Here is a 19,409-nt window from a genome sequence, read left to right as displayed (position 1 = left end):
ATTATTTGTTTAGAGTAAGTTTCACTATTTGACAATTCTTGTGACCGAGTGTGCTATGTTTGCTATCCAAATTATTTCACTGATGGTTTGTGGAAATATATTTTATCTTCTGGCTGTTTGGAAAGCATTCAGTTTTGACTGTTTGCGGTTTGTGAGTGATTACCTATATCCCCTAATATTGCTCTGATACTGCACTGACACGTTTTAATCAGCAGAACAACAAATGATGGATACTGTTTATTTATGGATGAGTACTCTTCCTGACATTCCAATTCAAATATTTAACAAACAGCCATTACACAAAGGGCTTGTCTACACTACCACCTTCTTTCGAAGGAATGATGGTAGGTAAGGTGTTGGGAGTTTACTAATGAAGCGCTGCACTGCATACGCAGCACTTCATTAAGCAAATTCCCCCCTGCGGAGTAAACTTTGAAGTACTGACATGCATCTAGCTGCTGCTCACCCGCCAGTACTTCGAAGTGCCGTGGCAACTTGAAAGTCCCTTTACTCCTCAAAGGCTGTGGCCACACTTGGCCAAAACTTCGAAATGGCCATGCAAATGGCCATTCTGAAGATTACTAATGAGGCCCTGAATTGAATATTCAGACCCTCATTAGCATTAGGACACTTCCGTCTGCGGTGCTTCGAAAGCACTGCTTTTGAACGTTCGTGGCTCGGCGCAGCTACACGGGGGTCCTTTTCAAAATCCCCTTATTCCCCTCTGCTGAGAGTAATAAGGGGATTTAGAAAGGTGTGGGGTCATTTTGAAAAGGACCCCTGTGTAGCCGCAGCGAGCCGCGAACATTCGAAAGCGGCGCTTCTGGAAGCGTCCTAATGCTAATGAGGCACTGAATATCCAATTCAGCACCTCATTAGTAATCTTTGAAGTGGCCATTTGCATGGCCATTTTGAAGTTTTGGCCAAGTGTGGCCACAGCCAAAGGGACTTTGAAGTTGCCCTGGCACTTTGAAGTACCGGCAGGTGAGCCGCGGGGGGGAATTTGCTTAATGAAGTGCTGGCTATGCAGCACAGCCCTTCATTCGTAAGCTCCCAACACCCTAATTCCCACCCTTCCTTCAAAAGAAGGTGGTAGTGTAGACAAGCCCGAAGAGTAATGAGGAATAAGTCTTAGGAAATGTCTACAAAAAGCAAAAGGGACACAAAAGTAGTTGAAGTAAGCAGCCATTTTGAATCTGAATGACTATTCATATTTACTGATTCTGCAATATTTTACCAGCACTATCATTATGTACATTGCAAAAACACCTTTGAGTTATTGGAGAAACAGTTTGGTCCACTCTTTTACAGTCATAGAAGTGAACTGGCATGTTTTTCACAGGGGTGATGAGACAGTCCAGTGAATATATATTACATTCATTGAAACTATTAGGAATGCATTTATAAGGCACAAATCAAGGTTTACAAAGGTAAAGCTGGTACTTTTAGATTTTGTGCAATGATTTTGGTTATTCAATGTTGCAAATTAGCTTCTCAGAACCTGTGTCTACACTAACTCCCAACTTCGAAGGGTGCATGGTAAGTAGGGTGTCGGGAGATTACTGATGAAGTTCTGTGGTGCATATGCAGCACTTCATTAAGCTAATTCTCTCCTACGGCAACTTTGAAGTGTCAAACTTTGAAGTGCCAGCTTGTGTGTAGCTGCAGCTAATCTGTGGGTACTTCAAAGTGCCTGGGCTACTTCGAAGTACCTGCGGGTTAAAGGGACTTCAAAGTAGTCTGGGTACTTTGAAGTACTCATGGGTTAGCCACAGCTACATGCAAGCCAGAACTTCGTTCTGATGCTTCGAAGTTGCCGTGAGGGAAAATTAGCTTAATGAAGTGCTGCATGTGCACCACAGCACTTAATTAGTAATCTCCTGACACCCTACTTACCATGCTCCCTTCAAAGATGGCAGATAGTATAGACACAACCAGAGTGTTTTAATTTAGTTTTAGGAAATTGTAGAATAGGTATCTTATATTTGTACCAGGTGTGCATTTAAGAATTCTTTCAGGATGCATTAGGTTGCAATAAACATTTAGAATTATGTTTATTTTTGATAATAACGTAATTTTGGTGGAGGATTAAAATAGCAGAGGTTGAATTATTTTAAGTAAGGGTAACAGAAGCACACTATTTTTTTCCTGAAAACATATTACCAGATGGAAGGAGTCATATACTTTGTCATTTCATTACGGAAAACTTGGAAAGTTTTTGCTTTAGCAAGTCCAGAGTTTGAGTTCCACAGAGTTAGATCTAACCACACACTTGACTGCTTTTGATTATCTGTCTTCATGCTGGCAGCGCAATGAACTGAATAAGATGAACTATTTTAGTATTTGAGAGAAATACGTGCTAGTCCATATATGCTTTTTTGTTTTGATATTTTAGTATTTAATGCAGTAACATGTTACTGATAGAATAATTTATGAAATGCTAAATGGAAGCAAAATCAGAACTGAGGACAACACTGGCTATAGATGAGCAAACAATGGGGAAAATATTCACAAATATTTCAGTGAGTCCAAGTAGAATTTCAGTTTGACTGTTTTAAATCTTTGTTTGATGGTGGTGAATAATTATGCAAATACATGAATATTCACTGGCAATGAATTGCAGGCCCACACTTGATATTTGTGGAATTAGGAAATGAATAGTCATTAGAGAATACATATGTTACTGCTACCTGTTCACAGTTCAGGAACAGGAGAAAAGAGGGAATGAATTTTGCCAGCCTAGATTCTGCAGGATTGGTCCCAAAGGGAAAATGACACATTACAATTATCTTTTTCAATATATGATATATAAAATTAATCAGGGTGCCAGAAGAGTGTAAGCCTGGGCATCCCTATTGCTCCCCTGAAGCAGTGCAGCATGGGAAATGCAGCGTAAGGGCCATCTTTTCTGATGGTTCTGTAGGGCCATCTTTTGAGAGGAAAGTAGTTCTCTCTCCATACTCTTCATTCCTTGGCATTCTGGCTGCAACAGTAACTGCAGGCGCCAAAAAGCTCACCCTGTGTGTTTGTTACGTGGACCCTTGTTTGCCAGGATCTGGAGTAAAGCTTGAAAAATCATTTCACATCAGAGGGCAGCTACAGGCCTCCAGCAAGCTTGCCTGGATTAATTTAGATTATTTAGACTGTAAAACCTTTGGAGGGAGGGGCAAGGTTTCTCTTTTACTCTGTGCTTGTACAGTGCCTAGCACAATAGGGCCCTGGGTCATGACTGGGGCTCCTATGCACTACCACTATATAAATAACAGTAAATAATTATGTGAACTTTTGATCTAGAAACAAAAGGGCCTGCCTATTTAACCCCTCCCTGAGCTACCTAGCATGACTTCCATATATTTTATATTAACAACACATTATCCTTTTGCACCTCAAAGAAAACCTAGATCAAACCTAGATCAAAAAATAGATCAATGAAACATCGGTGCCTGAGCAACAGTTGGTGTATATTAATGCACTGGCCTAACAAGAATGAGTATAAGGTGGCACAGCAACCTGTTCACAGCAAGAGATGGAGATTAAACATCTTTGTTTGGCTCATTAATGTAAAGCTCAATAATGAATTTAATTCTGCTATTTTGAGAGTCAAACCATTACAACAGGATTATTCTCTCTCAGTTTCAAATAAGGGAACTGTCTCCAGGCCCATAAAGATCTGAAGTGAGGTTCAGTCCAGTCAAACTTTAATAAAAAGAGGAACCCATCCATCTAATTTTTCCTCAGCCATCTCTGGAAATCATTCTTCCTTGACTCTCCTGGCCAGACTGTATCACCAGCTCCAAAGAGTACATCTCACTTCAGTGTGTTTAACAGGATGGAGCAGAAATTAATCAATTCCACAGTTGCTCCAGTTCTGTAAAATCCCTGTCAAATGGTGCTGTACCTTCAGTCACATGTTGTTAGAATGTGTATTAGTATTAAGAGTCAAAGAAAATTATTTTTGGGCACTAAGTGTTGGTACAAATACATGGAAAGCTCGTTAAGTCATTTCCATTCCTCAGAGCTCATGTATTAAAGGAAGTTGTATTGTGATCACTAAACTCTGAGATTATTTATGAAATAATAAATCTCAGTCAGCAGGTGCTCTGTTTAAAAATCTGATCTTAATTTATATTGGATATAATAGGATTGTAGATATTTGATGAGAGAATGAAACCTGTAAAGCAATATTCTCCCCTAAGAGCAACCTGCAATAAAACAAAACACAATGTAGCCACACTGGGGGTAGACATCTGCATATATCAGCAATGAAATTCATTTCCTTTCTGAAAAGCTGCAGTATGAATAATTATTTTTGTTTATTTTTTTCCCTGTTTCTTCAGCTGAACCAGTCGATGTGCTAAAAGCATTAGAATTTCACAATTCACCTGAAGGAATATCAAGAACAGCAGGATTTTGCACAAACAGACGGGACTCAAAGGGAGCAGATGTCGCATACAGAGTTTCGAAACAAGCCCAACTCAGTGCCCCAACAAAGCAACTTTATCCAGGTGAGTCTATCAGAAAGTCAGCTTCCTAGAGTGTTTTCGTATCGTACTAGACATACAGAAAGAAAGACAACGTAAAAGTGATGTGATTTAATTTGGCCCAACTATATTATTTAACTAATTTCAAGTACCAAACACTAGGAGATCCAGTTTTGCTCCCCAGCTTTTGTAGTGGATGCCATCCCCTAAGTCCATTTCTAAATCCAGTTTTTCAGGAAACTAGATCCCTGTGGAAATAAATGCCGACACTGGATACCTGCCAAATTGTGACAACTTGAATCTCATCTCTGACCTACCTTCTTGGGTACTTGAGCTGCTGGAGAAAAAGCAAATACCTATCTCACACCAACCTTCCCAATTTGGTGGTGAGGGAACATTCTTTTTCAGTTCTAAATGAGGGAACTAGCTCCAGGTCTATAGCAGATCGATCGATCGATCAAACAAGCAAACAAACAAACAAACAAGTCGTACACTAATCTCAGAGCTGAGAGCTGCTGGTCAGGTATGACAGTGAGCTGAGGCTGGAGGGGCAGGATAGATATACCCTCCTCCAGGTGTGCAGGAATCAATGTCTGAAATGAGTCCCATCAGCTCAGAGTAATGCATTACACCTTTCTTCACTACCCATCCCCAATTCCTGACGGGGGAGACCCTTAAAGGGCAACTACTTTTTCTACTCTTCAATCCAAAGAAACTCTCCCACCATAAGGTTGCATTGCCTATGCTTCCTGGTATGTTTTGTCTGTGTTTTTCTGCTAGCTGCAGCACAGAGCCCATTCCTATTAACTACTGTAGCACCATGAGATGCCTGTGCTTTCTATTTAGGTACAAATGCAGGAAGCAGACAATCAAAGGAGTAGGCAGGATGTTTTAGATATAGATATAAAAAATCGGCTTGCTTATATTCACACCAGTTTTAGGCTAGTGCATTAATTGCAATAGATCTACTCTGGGTTTACAATAGTGTAAGATATAGTGAATCAGGCCATCAAATGCTGCACACAGGGAAATGCCGGCTGATACTACATACCATTCTTTTTTGTTACCTTTCTGAAGATCAATCCCAGCACTGCAGTCCTGACTCATAAAACACCTCTTGGCTTCAAATGAGAATTTTGCTTGAGTCAGGACTGCAGGACATATTGTTAAGTATTCACTACACTTTTGTCCATATATAAAGCATCTCACCATAGTTAACTCTCTCAGCATCTGTATTAGGAAGTCAGTGCTTAATTTGGAACATTTACGAAAGACAACCATTAGATCCAGTTATCTTAAGAAACAATAGTAAAAATTAATAAGAGAACAAGTTTGAACTGTAACTGGAACAGAAGCACTGAAAAAATGTGATTAAAAAAAGCTTTTCTTGTGAGATTTCTACCTTCAACTTTTCAGAACCAAGAGGTTTAACTAGAGATTGAAATAAGCATCTGAAGTTTTGAGTGTTTACCTGAATTGAATATTTCACCATTTAATAGGCAAAATTATTAACATTACACAAAGGTTCTAAATTGAATTAACTGCATGGTTTTATATATTGGTGAATTCAGGCTATAATTACAGTTGTCATATTGTCATAACAATGATTACAGAAATAAAGATATGGTAACATTTATAAGTGGATAGAAAAGGAGAATGGACCAAAAGGCACAATTAAACAAATATTGTTTCTTTGTTTAAGTGGCAGCCTCTGAGGTGGGATGATAACTGACAAATACCGGTGAGAAGGAAAATGTATGGCTGGCTATATTCCTAGACTAAATGGCCTATTCTTTCCATTGGTATGACTTCATACTTTGCATTGACAGTAATGGGAGCAATGTGTATTGCTGACAGAGCAGGCCTACATAATTTTACCTGGTTTTGTCATCAATCTATTATGAGTTTTATGAATGTTTGGTGGTAGATCCATAAGTTGCACAGCATTGCCAAGTGCCTTACTTCTTTGCCAGGGACTCTGTTTTAAAAGCAATACTTCTTAGAGTTATGTTTCTGTGGTAAAAATGCAGATTGTAGTTGATTGTTGCAAAATCATTCCCAGAAGTACTCTCTGGTTGACATTTTGCAAGCGTGTCTTGGTGTTTTGGGGACTACATATGGTTAGTTGTGGGTAACAGGTAACATGACTCCATCCCATCTCTGATTTCTCAGACATGAAATAAGCACATTTTTTCAAAAAGTTTATTTGGATTGTGGGGTGAAGGAAAAAACACGCAGACACTTTTAATCTTCATGCCATAACATGAAAGTAGAGTTTGAGAAGGTTTCCCTAGGAGCACACATATTAAATATGGGCTAGGAAAATATTTTGGTTTTCCTATTAAAGTAGTAATGAATGACCTGGTCAATATCTGGGATTTTTATAGCTCCTCAAGCATTCATTGTCTAGATGCACTAATACTACATCACTATGTTGTCAGAGCAACAGACTCATCTTGAAGAGAATCTGCTATCAGACCCTTCATTTATATCTTGCATCTTCATTTAAATAATTGATTAATCTCTTTTTATTTCAAGGTGGAAAATGAAAGGAAATTAAAAAAAAATATGTAGGAACAGATTCTTCCACATTTCCTCACATCACACTGTGTCTTCTCAACTAGTATAAAATAACAGTAATTCACCAAAGTCAATGGAGCTATCCAGCTGAGAATATAATTAATAATAAAAGGGATTATGAGCACAATAAGCTTTTATTCCACTCAAGTAAGGATGGGAGTACTTAACTGATCAACCTAGGAAAAAGTTGCAAAACTCTTCAGTTAAAGCGCTACAGCTGTACCAGACAGTTAAAGCTAATCAACTTTAATCTGTCCCTTTCTGTTGTTTTCTTGTTGACAGTGATAATATGATCCAAAAATATCATATGCAGAAATGAAATAGCTAGGAACTACCATTGCAGAAAAAATGTCACTCAGATACAGTGGGCTGGTGACTGAAAACTCATGGAAGGACATTGAATCATTGGCTTTTAAGAACAATTAGCACAGAACAGGCATTCTTTGCCAAAGCAGAGTCCAGACATTCCCATGGGAGAATAGCTCCTGTGTTGACTTGCACTTACTTCATGGATGCCACTGTAGACCATGGGTGTCCAACCTTCTGGCTTGCCTGGGCCACGTTGAGTGAAGAGGAATTGTCTTGGGCCGCGTATAAAATATATAATATAGTTAATGTATATAAATCACATAATAATGTTAAAAGTTTACGATCTTGTGGGGCCACATTACTAGCTGTCCAGGGCCGCATGCGGCCCGTGGGCCGCAGGTTGGACACGCGTGCTGTAGACTATCTATTAGGTTTGGCAGCTACAGTAGTAAGTGCTCATTTTGTTCTTGAATGCCAGAGTAAATATGTTCATTATGCTGTTTTTAATTGCCTTTGGCAGGCACATTTCAGGTGCTTTTTTCACATCTGTAGGATTTCTGGATTAGAACTATGATGGGAGCTCTCAGTTGCATGTTGCTCTTTTACCTCTTGAACTCTCCTTTCTGGGGCATGGAAGGGGAAATGGTCCATGAAAGAAAGCAGGGGGAAACTGTCTTAAAATGCATAATCTATTTGGGAAAACATCATGCTACTCACTTTTTTAATAAAAATTCCAAAAGAAAATATTCATAAGAAGCCACTAGGCAGTACTTAGTAAACTGAGATCTGAAACAACTTTCTAAAGCATTTGGGGTGAATTCCTGGCCCCATTGAAATCAGTGGGTGACTTGGCATTGATTTCAATAGGAGTGAGGATTTCCTCAGAGTTGTCCATATGATGCTCTTTCTAGGGTATTGTACATTCTAGGAATTATATCAGTGTTTCATTCTGTCACAGTTTGGGGGGGTGGGTATAAATAATATTTGAAGGTATTCGTAGGGTGCCTCCCACTGCTGGGTGGGAAAACCCTTCTGTAAGATCCACTGAGTCTCTCAGCTCCAATTATCAGTTTCATAGAGCATGGTATGTCTGCCATTGTCCAGAGAAGGGAAATGAGCTCTCTCAGTCTGGGACCTTTGGAAAACATCCAATAGGTTTGGAATTCTCCTGCCATGAATAAAAGAGAAAAAAATTCATTCTGTGGCTTTTTCAGGGAGTATGTGCAAATACCACAGTATATTCTGTGGCATGTTAATTAATCCAGAGAATTTTGTTAAACGTCCAGAAGCACAGGGCCAAGTGGGTGTCTAAATATTTATGCTTTAGTGCTACATTATAGGGGGGGGAAAAGATGTTCAAGAAGGTAATGAGAAACAAGAAGATCCATAGCCAACATGCCAAAGAACATGCTGCAGTGCCTCCTTTATCCGCTATCACAAATGAGCCCTACATTTGAGTATCTTGTTAGATGCTGTGGTTCAGACACAAACAGCTAAATCCCGAAGTTCGCTGTGTGATCTCTGGTGATTCATTTAGGCTGTGTCTGCATTATCACCTTCCTTTGAAGGAAGGGTGGTAATGAGGCTGTTTGGAGTTTACTAATGAAGTGCTGCCGTGCATAGGCAGCACTTAGTTACGCAGATTTTCCCCCATGGTAACTCCGAAGTTTTAAACTTCAAAGTACCGGCACGTGTCTAGAGCCACATCTACACGTGCCGGCTACTTCGAAGTAGCTGCACCGACTTCGAAATAGCACCTGCCATGGCTACACGTGGCGGGCGCTATTTCGAAGTTGACATCGACGTAAGGCGGTGAGATGTCGAAGTCGCTATCCCCATGAGGGGGTGGGAATAGCGCCCTACTTTGACGTTGAACATCGAAGTAGGGCACGTGTAGCCGATGCGCGTCCCACAACATTGAAATAGCGGGGTCCGCCATGGCGGCCATCAGCTGAGGGGTTGAGAGACGCTCTCTCCAACCCCTGAGATCTATGGTCGCCGCATGCAGCGGCCTCTTAAAGGTCCCCGCCCCCTGCCTTCCTGTGCAGGAAGCTGAGAGAGCGTGCAGGCGGCAGCACAGCCACGCGGCCAGCCTGCACGTCTCACAGCAGCTGCAGTGCACCCCCCCCGCAGCGATGGCAGCCAGCCATCCCCCCAAGCGCCCCCAGGGCACCCCCCCCAAGGGGAGCCAGGGCTCCCAGGCTGGCAGCCAGCTGAGGAAGAGGCAGCGGGGCCCCTCCTGGACGGAGGCTGAGCTGCGGGACCTGCTGGGGCTCTGGAGCGAGGAGGAGGTGCTCCAGGTAATGGGGAGCAAGAGGCGGAACGCGGATGCTTTCGCTCGGCTGGCCGAGGGCCTGGCCACCTGGGGTCACCCTGCCCGCACTCCTGACCATGTCAGGAATAAGGTTAAGGAGCTGCGGCAGGGTTACGCCCGGGCCCGGGATGCGGCCAGCCGATCTGGGGCCGCCCCTGTCACTTGCCCCTTTTACAGGGAGCTCAGGGCCATGCTGGGCCCCCGGCACACCTCCTCCCCTCCGGCCACTCTTGACACCTCGGCCGATGAGCCCCAGCAGGCCCCGGAGGCGGAGTCCACCCCAGAGGCAAGCCCCGCACCCCAGGGGCCCCCCCAGGAGCCCACCCCTGGGACACCGGAGGAGAAGGAGGAGGGGGGATCCTCCTCCAGTGATGGGGGGCTCTGGATCGTCCTGCCATCTCGGAGCTCCAGCAGGGTGTCCGCCCACTGGGTGTCCCCCGACCGTGGGAGCGGACCGTCAGGTATGTACCCCCCCGGTGCACACCCCTGGGGTTGAGGGGTGGGGTAACAGACATGACCAGGGACCTCCACATGCCCAGATGACCATGGCCCCAAGGACAGCAGTGGCATGTCCTTCAGAAGAATGCATCAGCCCCTGCCCCCCCAGCACGACAGTGCCATGCCCCATCCCTGGGGATGGGGGGAGCGGAACCTAGGGTCCCCTGGGGGAGGGGGTGGGACACCCATCATCATCATCAGCATCTCCCGGGGACGGGGATGGGGAACCAGCAGCAGAGAGGTGGGGGGACAAGGGCCACGGCTCGGGGCCCACACTAATGGCTGTCTCCACTCTTCTTCCCCTCCTGTGTTCCGCAGCTGCACCATCGGAGGGACCGGAGAGCGCCGGCGAGGTGTCAGTGGACCCGGAGAGCCCACCGGGGCCATCACTCCAGGCCAGCCCCTCGGCGGAGCACCGACCAGCCCCAGGGCAGGGACGACGGCGGACCCAGCACCATCCGAGGACGGCGACGGACCCCCAGCTGCGGGCGATCCTCTGGCGGGAGCTGGAGGTCTCAGAGCAGCGCCTGCGGGTGGAGGAGCAGCGGCTCCATCTGCAGGAGCGGGTGCTGGCTTGGCACCAGGAGGCATGGGGGGGCCTTTATGTGCACATTTGAGTGCATCGCGGACTACCTGGCCCCCCATGCCACGCCGGCCGCCGCTCTGCCCGCCCTGCCTGCTCCACCCACTGCTCCACCCGCTGCTTCACCCGCCGTCCCACTGCCGTCAGCCACCGAGGGGCCATCCGCTGAGGGGGACCTGGGGTCTGCTGACACCCGCCGGCCATATCTGCTGGTCCGCCCGGCCCGCAGCCAGCCCCGGCCAGGGCTGAGGCCGAGGTGCGGGTCGCTGCTGCCCACCCCCAGCGCTGGACATTCGGGGGTGCGGGGCCCAGGACGTGTCCCCCCCTTTGTACATATCCCCTTTTATTTGTGTTTTGTATATAGTTTGTATTAGACCCCTGTTATGTTATGATACCTGCCCCCCATGTAAATAGTTCTCCCCTTCCTTGTCTTCCCCTTTTTTTGCTTATCATCATTATAATATATATAATATTTATGTTTGTTGTAAATAATATAATAATAATGAGAATTCAACATTTGGTGGTTTCACGAACAGGTCTATTTTTATTTGCAAGAAAAGTGTGGGGGGGTGTGCTCTTGGGTGCTCTGTGGTGTGGGCGTAGGAGCAGGGAGTGTTGTGGAAGTTGGGGGGGTGTAGTGGGGGGCCTGCCAGCGTTCACCCTGCGGCCTCGTTGAAATGGTGGTAGAGGCCCGAATTCCGGAATACCCAGGCGTCGTGGGTGCTGCCAGGCCAGCCAACATAAATGTCCAGGAAGCGGCCCCGGCTGTCCACCAAGGCCTGGAGGACCACTGAATGGTAGCCCTTCCTGTTCAAGAAGCATCCTCCACTGTGCTCCAGGGTACGGATGGGGATATGGGTCCCATCCAGAGCCCCAAAGCAATTTGGGAACCCCAGGGTGGCAAACCCCGCGATGGCGGCATCCGGGTCCCCAAGCCGCACGAGCCTGTGGAGGAGCAGGGTGTTGATGGTGTGGACGACCTGCAGGGGAAGGACATGGGAGAGCACCAATGAGGAGGGGTGTGCAGGGTGTGTCTGGCCCTCCCCTAACGGGGCTCCCCTCCTCTCCCTTGCCAGGGTTCCCATCCACCCCCAGGGCTGCCTCCCCCTCCCTGTGGGTCCTCATACCTCCATGAGGACAGCCCCGACGGTGGCCTTGCCGACGCCAAACTGCTGCCCCATGGATCGGTAGCTGTCTGGAGTGGCCAGCTTCCAGACAGCGATGCCGACCCGTTTCTCGATGCTGAGGGCATGCCTCATGGCGGTGTCCTGATGCCTCAGTGCGGGGGTGAGCCACTGGCAGAGCTCCAGGAATGTCTGCCGGCTCATACGAAAGTTCTGGAGCCAGTGGTCGTCGTCCCACTTGCCAAGCACCAGCCGCTCCCACCAGTCGGTGCTCATGGGGGTGTGCGGGGGGGCTGCAGGGTCTGGGGTTGCTTCCTTCTCCCCTGGGGGCAGCTCCTCTTCTGTGGCTAGAATGTGATCAGCTGCCTCCTGCATGGCATTGAGCAGGGCGAGCACTGCTCCTGCAGGGGCAGCTGGGTGGACCTCTGGCTGCTGCTGCTGCTGCTGCTGCTGGGGGTCCATAACTGCGTCACCGAGGTTTGCGTGCCTATGGCTCTGCAAACTGCGTGCTGTGCAGGCTGTGTGTGTCTGGGAGGGGCCCTTTAAGGGAGCGGCTAGCTGTTGCCCCAGAAGCGCTAGTCCGCCCTGTGACCCTGTCTGCAGCTGTTCCTGGCATCCTTATTTTGATGTGTGCTACTTTGGCGTGTAGACGCTCCCCTGCAGCACCTACTTCGATGTGGTGCTGCCCAACGTCGACGTTGAACGTCGACGGCACCAGCCCTGGAGGACGTGTAGACGTTATTCATCGAAATAGCTTATTTCGATGTCGCTACATCGAAATAAGCTATTTTGATGTAGCATACACGTGTAGACATAGCCTAGGAGGAGTAAGGGGACTTCAAAGATGCCCCCGGCACTTCAGTGTACTGGCGGGTGCGCGGCCAGACGCGTGCTGATACTTCAAAGTTTAAAACTTTGGAGGTGCCGTGGGGGGGAATTTGCTTAATGAAGTGCTGCCTATGCACTGCAGCACTTCATTAGTAAAGTCTGAACAGCCTTATCACTAAGGCTTATCACTTCCTTGGAAGGAAGGTGATAATGTAGACACAGCCTTAATGTCTTTGTGCCTCATGACCTATTTGTAAAACAGTATAATAATATTTGACAGCCTCACAGAAGGGTTTAGTGGCTTCATTGCGTAATCTTTATACAGTGATTTGAACAAACAGGATGAAAGATATCATACAATTAATATTATACAAGTTATTACATTCTTGTATGGTCTTATTGCCTCATTTTTCTGTGTTTTCAAGGAATGAGTAGAGAACAACAGATGATGCTTTAACTAATAATTTTATTGTTCCCATTGTTCAAACTTATCTAATATATGCTGTTTAAATGAAATTTGCTAAGAAATCTAAAAGCAATCAAAATATTTGATAACTACTTCAGCTAAGCATTGAAGCATGATACTTTGTCACACATAAGAAATGCTAGATTCACATTCTTAATTTGGTTATGTTGTTACTGGGCTCCCTCCCTGCCTGCCACCCCCGAAACCAATTTGCTTATCGTTCACATTTTCTGGGCAAACCTAAATACATGGGTGTATCGTATCATATATAGGATGCACCAAACACACTGAACTGAAGCAAACAATGCTACTCATTTTAGTGACCTTCCTCACAAAGCTTCCACAGTTTATTTTTTTTCCATAGAGTCTTATCTGATTGAAAAGCACATGCCTAGACTAGATGAATTAGTGCCACCTGCTTTAAGCATTTTCAACATATCTTTCAGATTAATGGTTCAGACAAGGCAGGTGTTCAGGTCCATTCAAGTTATGTTTGTCCTTTGTTTATTCCCATCTTTCCTTCTTTCTCTCCTTTTGCTGCCATCTATTCAACCTAACATTAGAAAGGATGATGCATAGTGTCATTTCCTTTCTAAACTAACTTTTCTTTAGAAGATGTGATCCAAAACCCACTGAATTCAATACAAAGTTTTCTATTGACTTCAATGGATTAAATCCATAAAGTGTAAGATCCCAGATGAAGCCCCAGGTCTTCACAGATTCTAATTATACTCTAACCATCTTTTCCTAAAAAAATTAAAAATATGATGAACATAAAAAACAGAAAGTGCCATCATTGCAAACAGTACAATACATGTAATCCTAAGCATTCCTGTAACAGTAATATACTGGTGGGGATTCTTTTTCCAGACAGAGGAAGGAATACAATAGGCTATGAAAGCAAACATCACCAATGTCTATAATACTTATTCTTTTAGATCATAGAAGATGTGGGATAGAAAGGCATCAGGATGTCATGTAAGCCAGTCCCCCACTCCAAGCAGGATCAATCCCAGTTAAATCATTTCAACCAGGGTTCTGTCTAACCTGCCTTTATAAACTTCTAATGATGGTGATTCCATCACTTGCCTAGGCAATGCTGGCACATGCTTAACCACCCTCCTAGGCTGTGTCAACACTACAAAAATAACTTCAAAGTGGCTTACTTTGAAGTACAACTTCGAAGTAAGCAACTTCGAAGTTGAGTGTCTACACACACCCTACTACAAAGTTAAACTTCTAAGTAGGACATAACTCCATTCCTGGGAGTGCAGTAAAGGCTTTCAAAGTTAACTTTGAAGTAAGGGAAAATGTGTAGACTCTCTGGTGGCTACTTTGAAGTTAATTTTGAAGTTAGTTCCTAATGTAGATGTACCACTAGTAAAGTAGTTTTTCCTAATATCCAGCCTAGACCTCCCTGACTGCAGCTTCAAACCATTGCTTCTTATTCTTTCATATATCACCAATGAGAACAGAGTACCTCATGCTCTTTGGAACCCCCTTTAGGTTGTTGAAGATTGCTATCAAATTGCCCCATCACTCTTTTCTTATTCAGATTAAATAATCCCAGTTCCCTCAGCTTCTCCTCAAAAAGCATGTTCTCAAGACACCCAATCATTTTTGTTGCCCTCTGCTAGAACTTTCTCCAATTTTTCCATATCTGTTCTGGATCCAGTATTCCAGATGTGGCCACATCAGTACCAAAGAGTGGGGAATAATCACTTCCCTTGATCTGCTGTCAGTGGTAATGTAGCCCAATATGCCATTAACCTTCTTGGCAACAAGGGCACCTTGTTGACTTATATGCAGCTTGTCATCCACTATAATCCACAGCACTTTTTTTGCAGAGCTGGCATGAAGGTTAATGTCTACACTACAGCATAAAGTTGATTTTAAGGCACTTAACTCAGTTTTACAATGTGACTGTCTTCACTGCAAATGCCTTTAAATTGATTTTATGGGCTGCTAAGTTCGACTTTCTCACCCCACCACTCTGATGCGGTGAAATGCCTAGCTGGAATTTACTTTACATTCATTTTATCATCCTCCAGAGGTATCCCACAATGCCGTGAATATGTCCGTTCTGACTGCTTTCACCTCCGCTGCTCTCCCCGTGTGCAGGAGGTGGGAAAACCTGGCAATTTGAATTCATTTTCTTTCTGATCAGCATGGTGATTACATATAGCCATGATTTCTCAGGGTTGCAAAAGAGCACCATCATGAGGCCAATAGGAGAGCCAGGATCTCATTTCTGTGTGGGTGGATAAATCTGTGCTGAGTAAACACCAGAGATGCTCAGCAGTGCCGGCTGAAAATCAAGCTCCCACACATACCCACGTGGCTGCTGGGCTGTGCAGACTATTCCTGCAGACAGAGTGAGTGGTGTGCCTTGTCCTGTGCAGGGTTTGTGTGCTGGAGAGGGCTTCTTCTCTGCACAGGATGTAGCAGGAGAGGCTGAGAAACTTGTTTTCTGTGTTTCACATTTGCATGGTGCAGCCCACTCCCCAGGCACCATGTGGCTGGCAAGCTAGGCCCTGCCCCATCACACCATGTGGTGGCTGGGCTGTGCACAACATGCTTCCAGACAATGGTACGTCCTGCCCTGCGCAGGGTGAAGTCTTCTTCCCTGTGAGAACCTTGTTTTCTCCACTTCAAATTTTACAGGGCTGCCCCCATCAAGGCACCATGAATTTGGCAGGCCAGCCCCCCTCCCCCACTGTATGGCTAGCCCCTACTCCACCATATGACATGGCAACTGGATAGTGTGGACCACACCTGCAGACAGCACCATGTTCTGTCCTGTGGAGGGCTTCACTGCTTGAGAGGGCTTATCCTCACTGGGACAGAAGCAGAATCTGATTAGGGGACATACAGAGTACTCTCCCTTCCCAAATTGTATGGCCCAGGGGAGGATTTCCTGTGATGGAATGGAGCGTGTGGATTCTCTCTCTGCCTTCTTTCTCACTCACAGGTAGCTGCTTGGGTTACGGCTTCTTTATCATAAGAGTTAAGGGAATCCATTCTTTCCTCAAATTTTCTATCTTTTAATGCTTCCTTACCTTTTTCTTCTCTTCTTGAGCCACTACTACTTCTGATGGGGTAATGGCTCCTTCCAGCAGCCACTAGACACCAAAGTCCTCTGGGATTCTCTCCTTCTCTTCTATTTAGTCGTCGGGATTCATAATGAATCTGGAGTTACTTACTACTGCTATTGGTTTCCTCAGCTCATGTTGTAGATGTCAGTGCAATGGCCTCCCTAGGGTGTTCTTCACTGCATTGCTGTGATGACTCACAGATTTCTCTGTCTCTGTCTCTCGCTCTCGCTCTCTGTACTTCATACCTGGCTCCTTCAGCCAGACACACTACCACTACACTACCACTTTTTCATTGTATCTTCTTTACTTGTGAATAATATGAACTCTTTCTCGAGTTGCGTGGATCCTGTTTGGTGTTGCATGGTCCTATTTTCACTGGGGGAAGAGACTTCTGAAAAAATGCAATTCTTCACTTCTGTGTGGTGATGGCTCACAAATTTCTCTCTCTCTCTCGCTCTCTCTCTTTCTCTCTTGTTCAAACCTGGCTCCTTCAGTCTCTCTCTATCTTTACTTGTATTTAAGTCAATTTGAAGTCTTTTGAAAAAAAACTCTTTTGTAAAAGTTGCCTCTTTCTGTAAAGATGATTTTCTGTAAAAAAAAAAGCTGTCTCTTTCCATAATTCAGATGACCCAAACAATTTCTCTCTTTGGGGAAAGAGCCTGCTGAAAAACGGTCATTTGTTTTCAACAGCAGGAGGGAATGAGGACAATGCAGTCTGGGAAGATGACATCACACACCCACAACCACTTGTGTGGAATTTTTTTCCCATAATGCACTGGCAAAAAACCCAGAATGCAATGGGGCTGAAAGAAGTGTGGGGTATGTGCCCACAATTCACTGTTGCAACAGTCAAACTTGGGCAATTTAGTGGGGATGCACTAAGTTGAATTTGTGAGTAGGTGCGGACACTCAACTTTGACTTTATAAAATCTAGACAACTTTAATAAATTTGACTTTATTTCATAATGTAGATGTAGCCTTTGCCAGTTGATCCCCAATCCGTAGCCATGCATGGGATCCTTCCATCCTAGGCGCAGGACTCTGCACTTCTCCTTGTTGAATCTCATCAGATTTGTTTTGGCTTAGTACTCCAACTTGTCTGGGTCACTCTGGACCCTTTCCCTACCGCCCAGGTTGTCTACCTCTCTCCCATACTATAGTCATCCATGAACTTGCTGAGGAGGCAATCCATCCTGTTATCCATATCATTAATAAATATGTTGAACAAAATAGGCTCCCAAACCATCCCTTGGGGCACTCCGCTTAATACTTGTTGCCAGCTAGACATCAAGCCATCAATCACTTCCCCTTGAACTGATGATCTAGCCAACTTTCTAGCCACTCTATAGTTCATGCATATAAACCATACTTTTTTGACTTGCTGGTGTGAATATGGTAGTATTATTAGTTCAATTTAAATAACAAGTATTTGAAAACACAAACAACGAGCATTAATACAAGAAATAGGTTTGAGAAACAAAGCAATCAGATATTTCAGTTGGCAACATCTCTCTCATGACATTAACTTGACCAGGTTGCACATTTTTTGTTTCATTGCTTAAACTGATAAATGACAATATTATAAAACTAATGTTTAACAAGAACAGCAAGAGTAGTAAATACTAAATACATTCAGGGTAATTGCATTTTGAATTCATGCCAGCATTTTGTTGTGTTTTTTGGGAGCAGGAGGTGTACATTTAATTTACCAAGAATGCAGGGACTTGGTAGAAAAGAGGAACATATTCAAAGGCTTGGAGAGATGAACTCAGTCACCCTTAACTATGTCCCCTGAATGCCATTGTCCTTACCTCTGGCATCTTTACTTGAAAGCCCATAAGTTGAATAAACCACTTGAAACACTAAAGGACTCTGACAGGCTTAAATGATATAAAACAACTTTTAACCTTTAAAGCAATTTAATCTGCTTAAGCTTTCTAAATCTTTAGGTAGTTTAAACAGTTTAAAAAAGTTCAAATCCTTTGAGCAGCTAATGCCATTTAACACCTCTAAAGATTTAGAGTTGTTTAAACTATCTGGTAGCTGCAGTTTAGATGATGTGAAAGCAGTACTGCTTGAGAGCACCTCAAAATGGGAAACCCATTCTGATTTTGAGTAAATCTTGAAAAAAAAACAGATCCACACTTACAAAATACCAACTTAAAGTTCAAGTGGTCAGATGTTCAAAACTTCTGATATTTCTGAAAAAAAAGATCTGAATTTTTTTAACAAAGAAGACTTGTTGAGATCTGCAAAGCAAGCCAGTTTTGAAGTTTCTGTCTAATGTCAAAATTCTTAGCAGAAACTACAAGAAAAGACTATTTTTCATGCTGAGGAATGGCTAAAGCATTTTAATCAGAGTTTAGTTTGAAAAATAAGAAGTCCTGTGGCACCTTATAGACTAACAGATATTTTGGAGCATAAGCTTTCACGGGCAAAGACCCACTTTGTTAAATGCTTCTGACAAAGCAGGTCTTGGCCCACAAAAGCTTATGCTCCAAAATATCTGTTAGTCTATAAGGTGCCACGGAACTTCTTCTTTTTTGAAGATACAGACTAACTTGGCTACCTCTCTGAGGCTGTGTCTACACAGGAGCCCATCATCAAAAGAGTAAAATAGAAAGCCAGGAATCGATATACTGGCTTTCAAAATAACATGACCACACGGCAAAGGCGGGTCGCAGTTCCGACCCACTCTTTTGAAGACCCCGTCCCATTATTTCAAAAGAGAGCGTCCACATGTGTACGAGCACTCTTTCGAAAGAAGTGAGGTAGAGATGCTGCGGATGGGGTCACATGGCCACCAAGCCCTTCCAGGGCTCTCAGCCAGCTGCCGCCTTAAAGGGCCCCCTTGAGTTCCCCCGCCCTGCACTAGGCGAGGCCTGCTGAGCTGCCAGGAGCAATGCGGGACCCCAGTGCAGCAGCACCATGGCCGATGACACCCTGCTCCTTACACTGGGTGCAGACATCATGGGTACTGGCATGTGGTCAAGCAGGCCTTTGGGCGCCTCAAGGGGTGGTGGTGGTGCCTTCTTGCCCACCTCGAGATGGGGGTGCGCAGTGTGGAGGGTAAGTGGTAGGCAGCTGAGGCTGCTGCTGCCAGCCCCAGGCAAATTGCGACGGTGTCTGGA

At 44.7% G+C, this 19,409-nt stretch overlaps 1 protein-coding gene across 1 annotated transcript in view; it reads left to right on the top strand.

The window, feature by feature from the left end:
* The window catches only part of COL11A1 (collagen type XI alpha 1 chain), a 274,848-nt gene that overhangs the window by 15,012 nt on the left and 240,427 nt on the right, over positions 1-19,409 (top strand). Inside the window, exon 2 of the mRNA XM_075002237.1 lies at positions 4,338-4,505. Coding sequence (XP_074858338.1) covers positions 4,338-4,505 — 168 coding nt within the window. The remainder of the gene's footprint in view (positions 1-4,337; positions 4,506-19,409) is intronic.

This window comes from Carettochelys insculpta, chromosome 9, assembly GCF_033958435.1.
Source record: "Carettochelys insculpta isolate YL-2023 chromosome 9, ASM3395843v1, whole genome shotgun sequence".
Lineage (NCBI taxonomy): Eukaryota > Metazoa > Chordata > Testudines > Carettochelyidae > Carettochelys > Carettochelys insculpta.
This window is presented reverse-complemented; position numbering and strand designations above follow the sequence as displayed.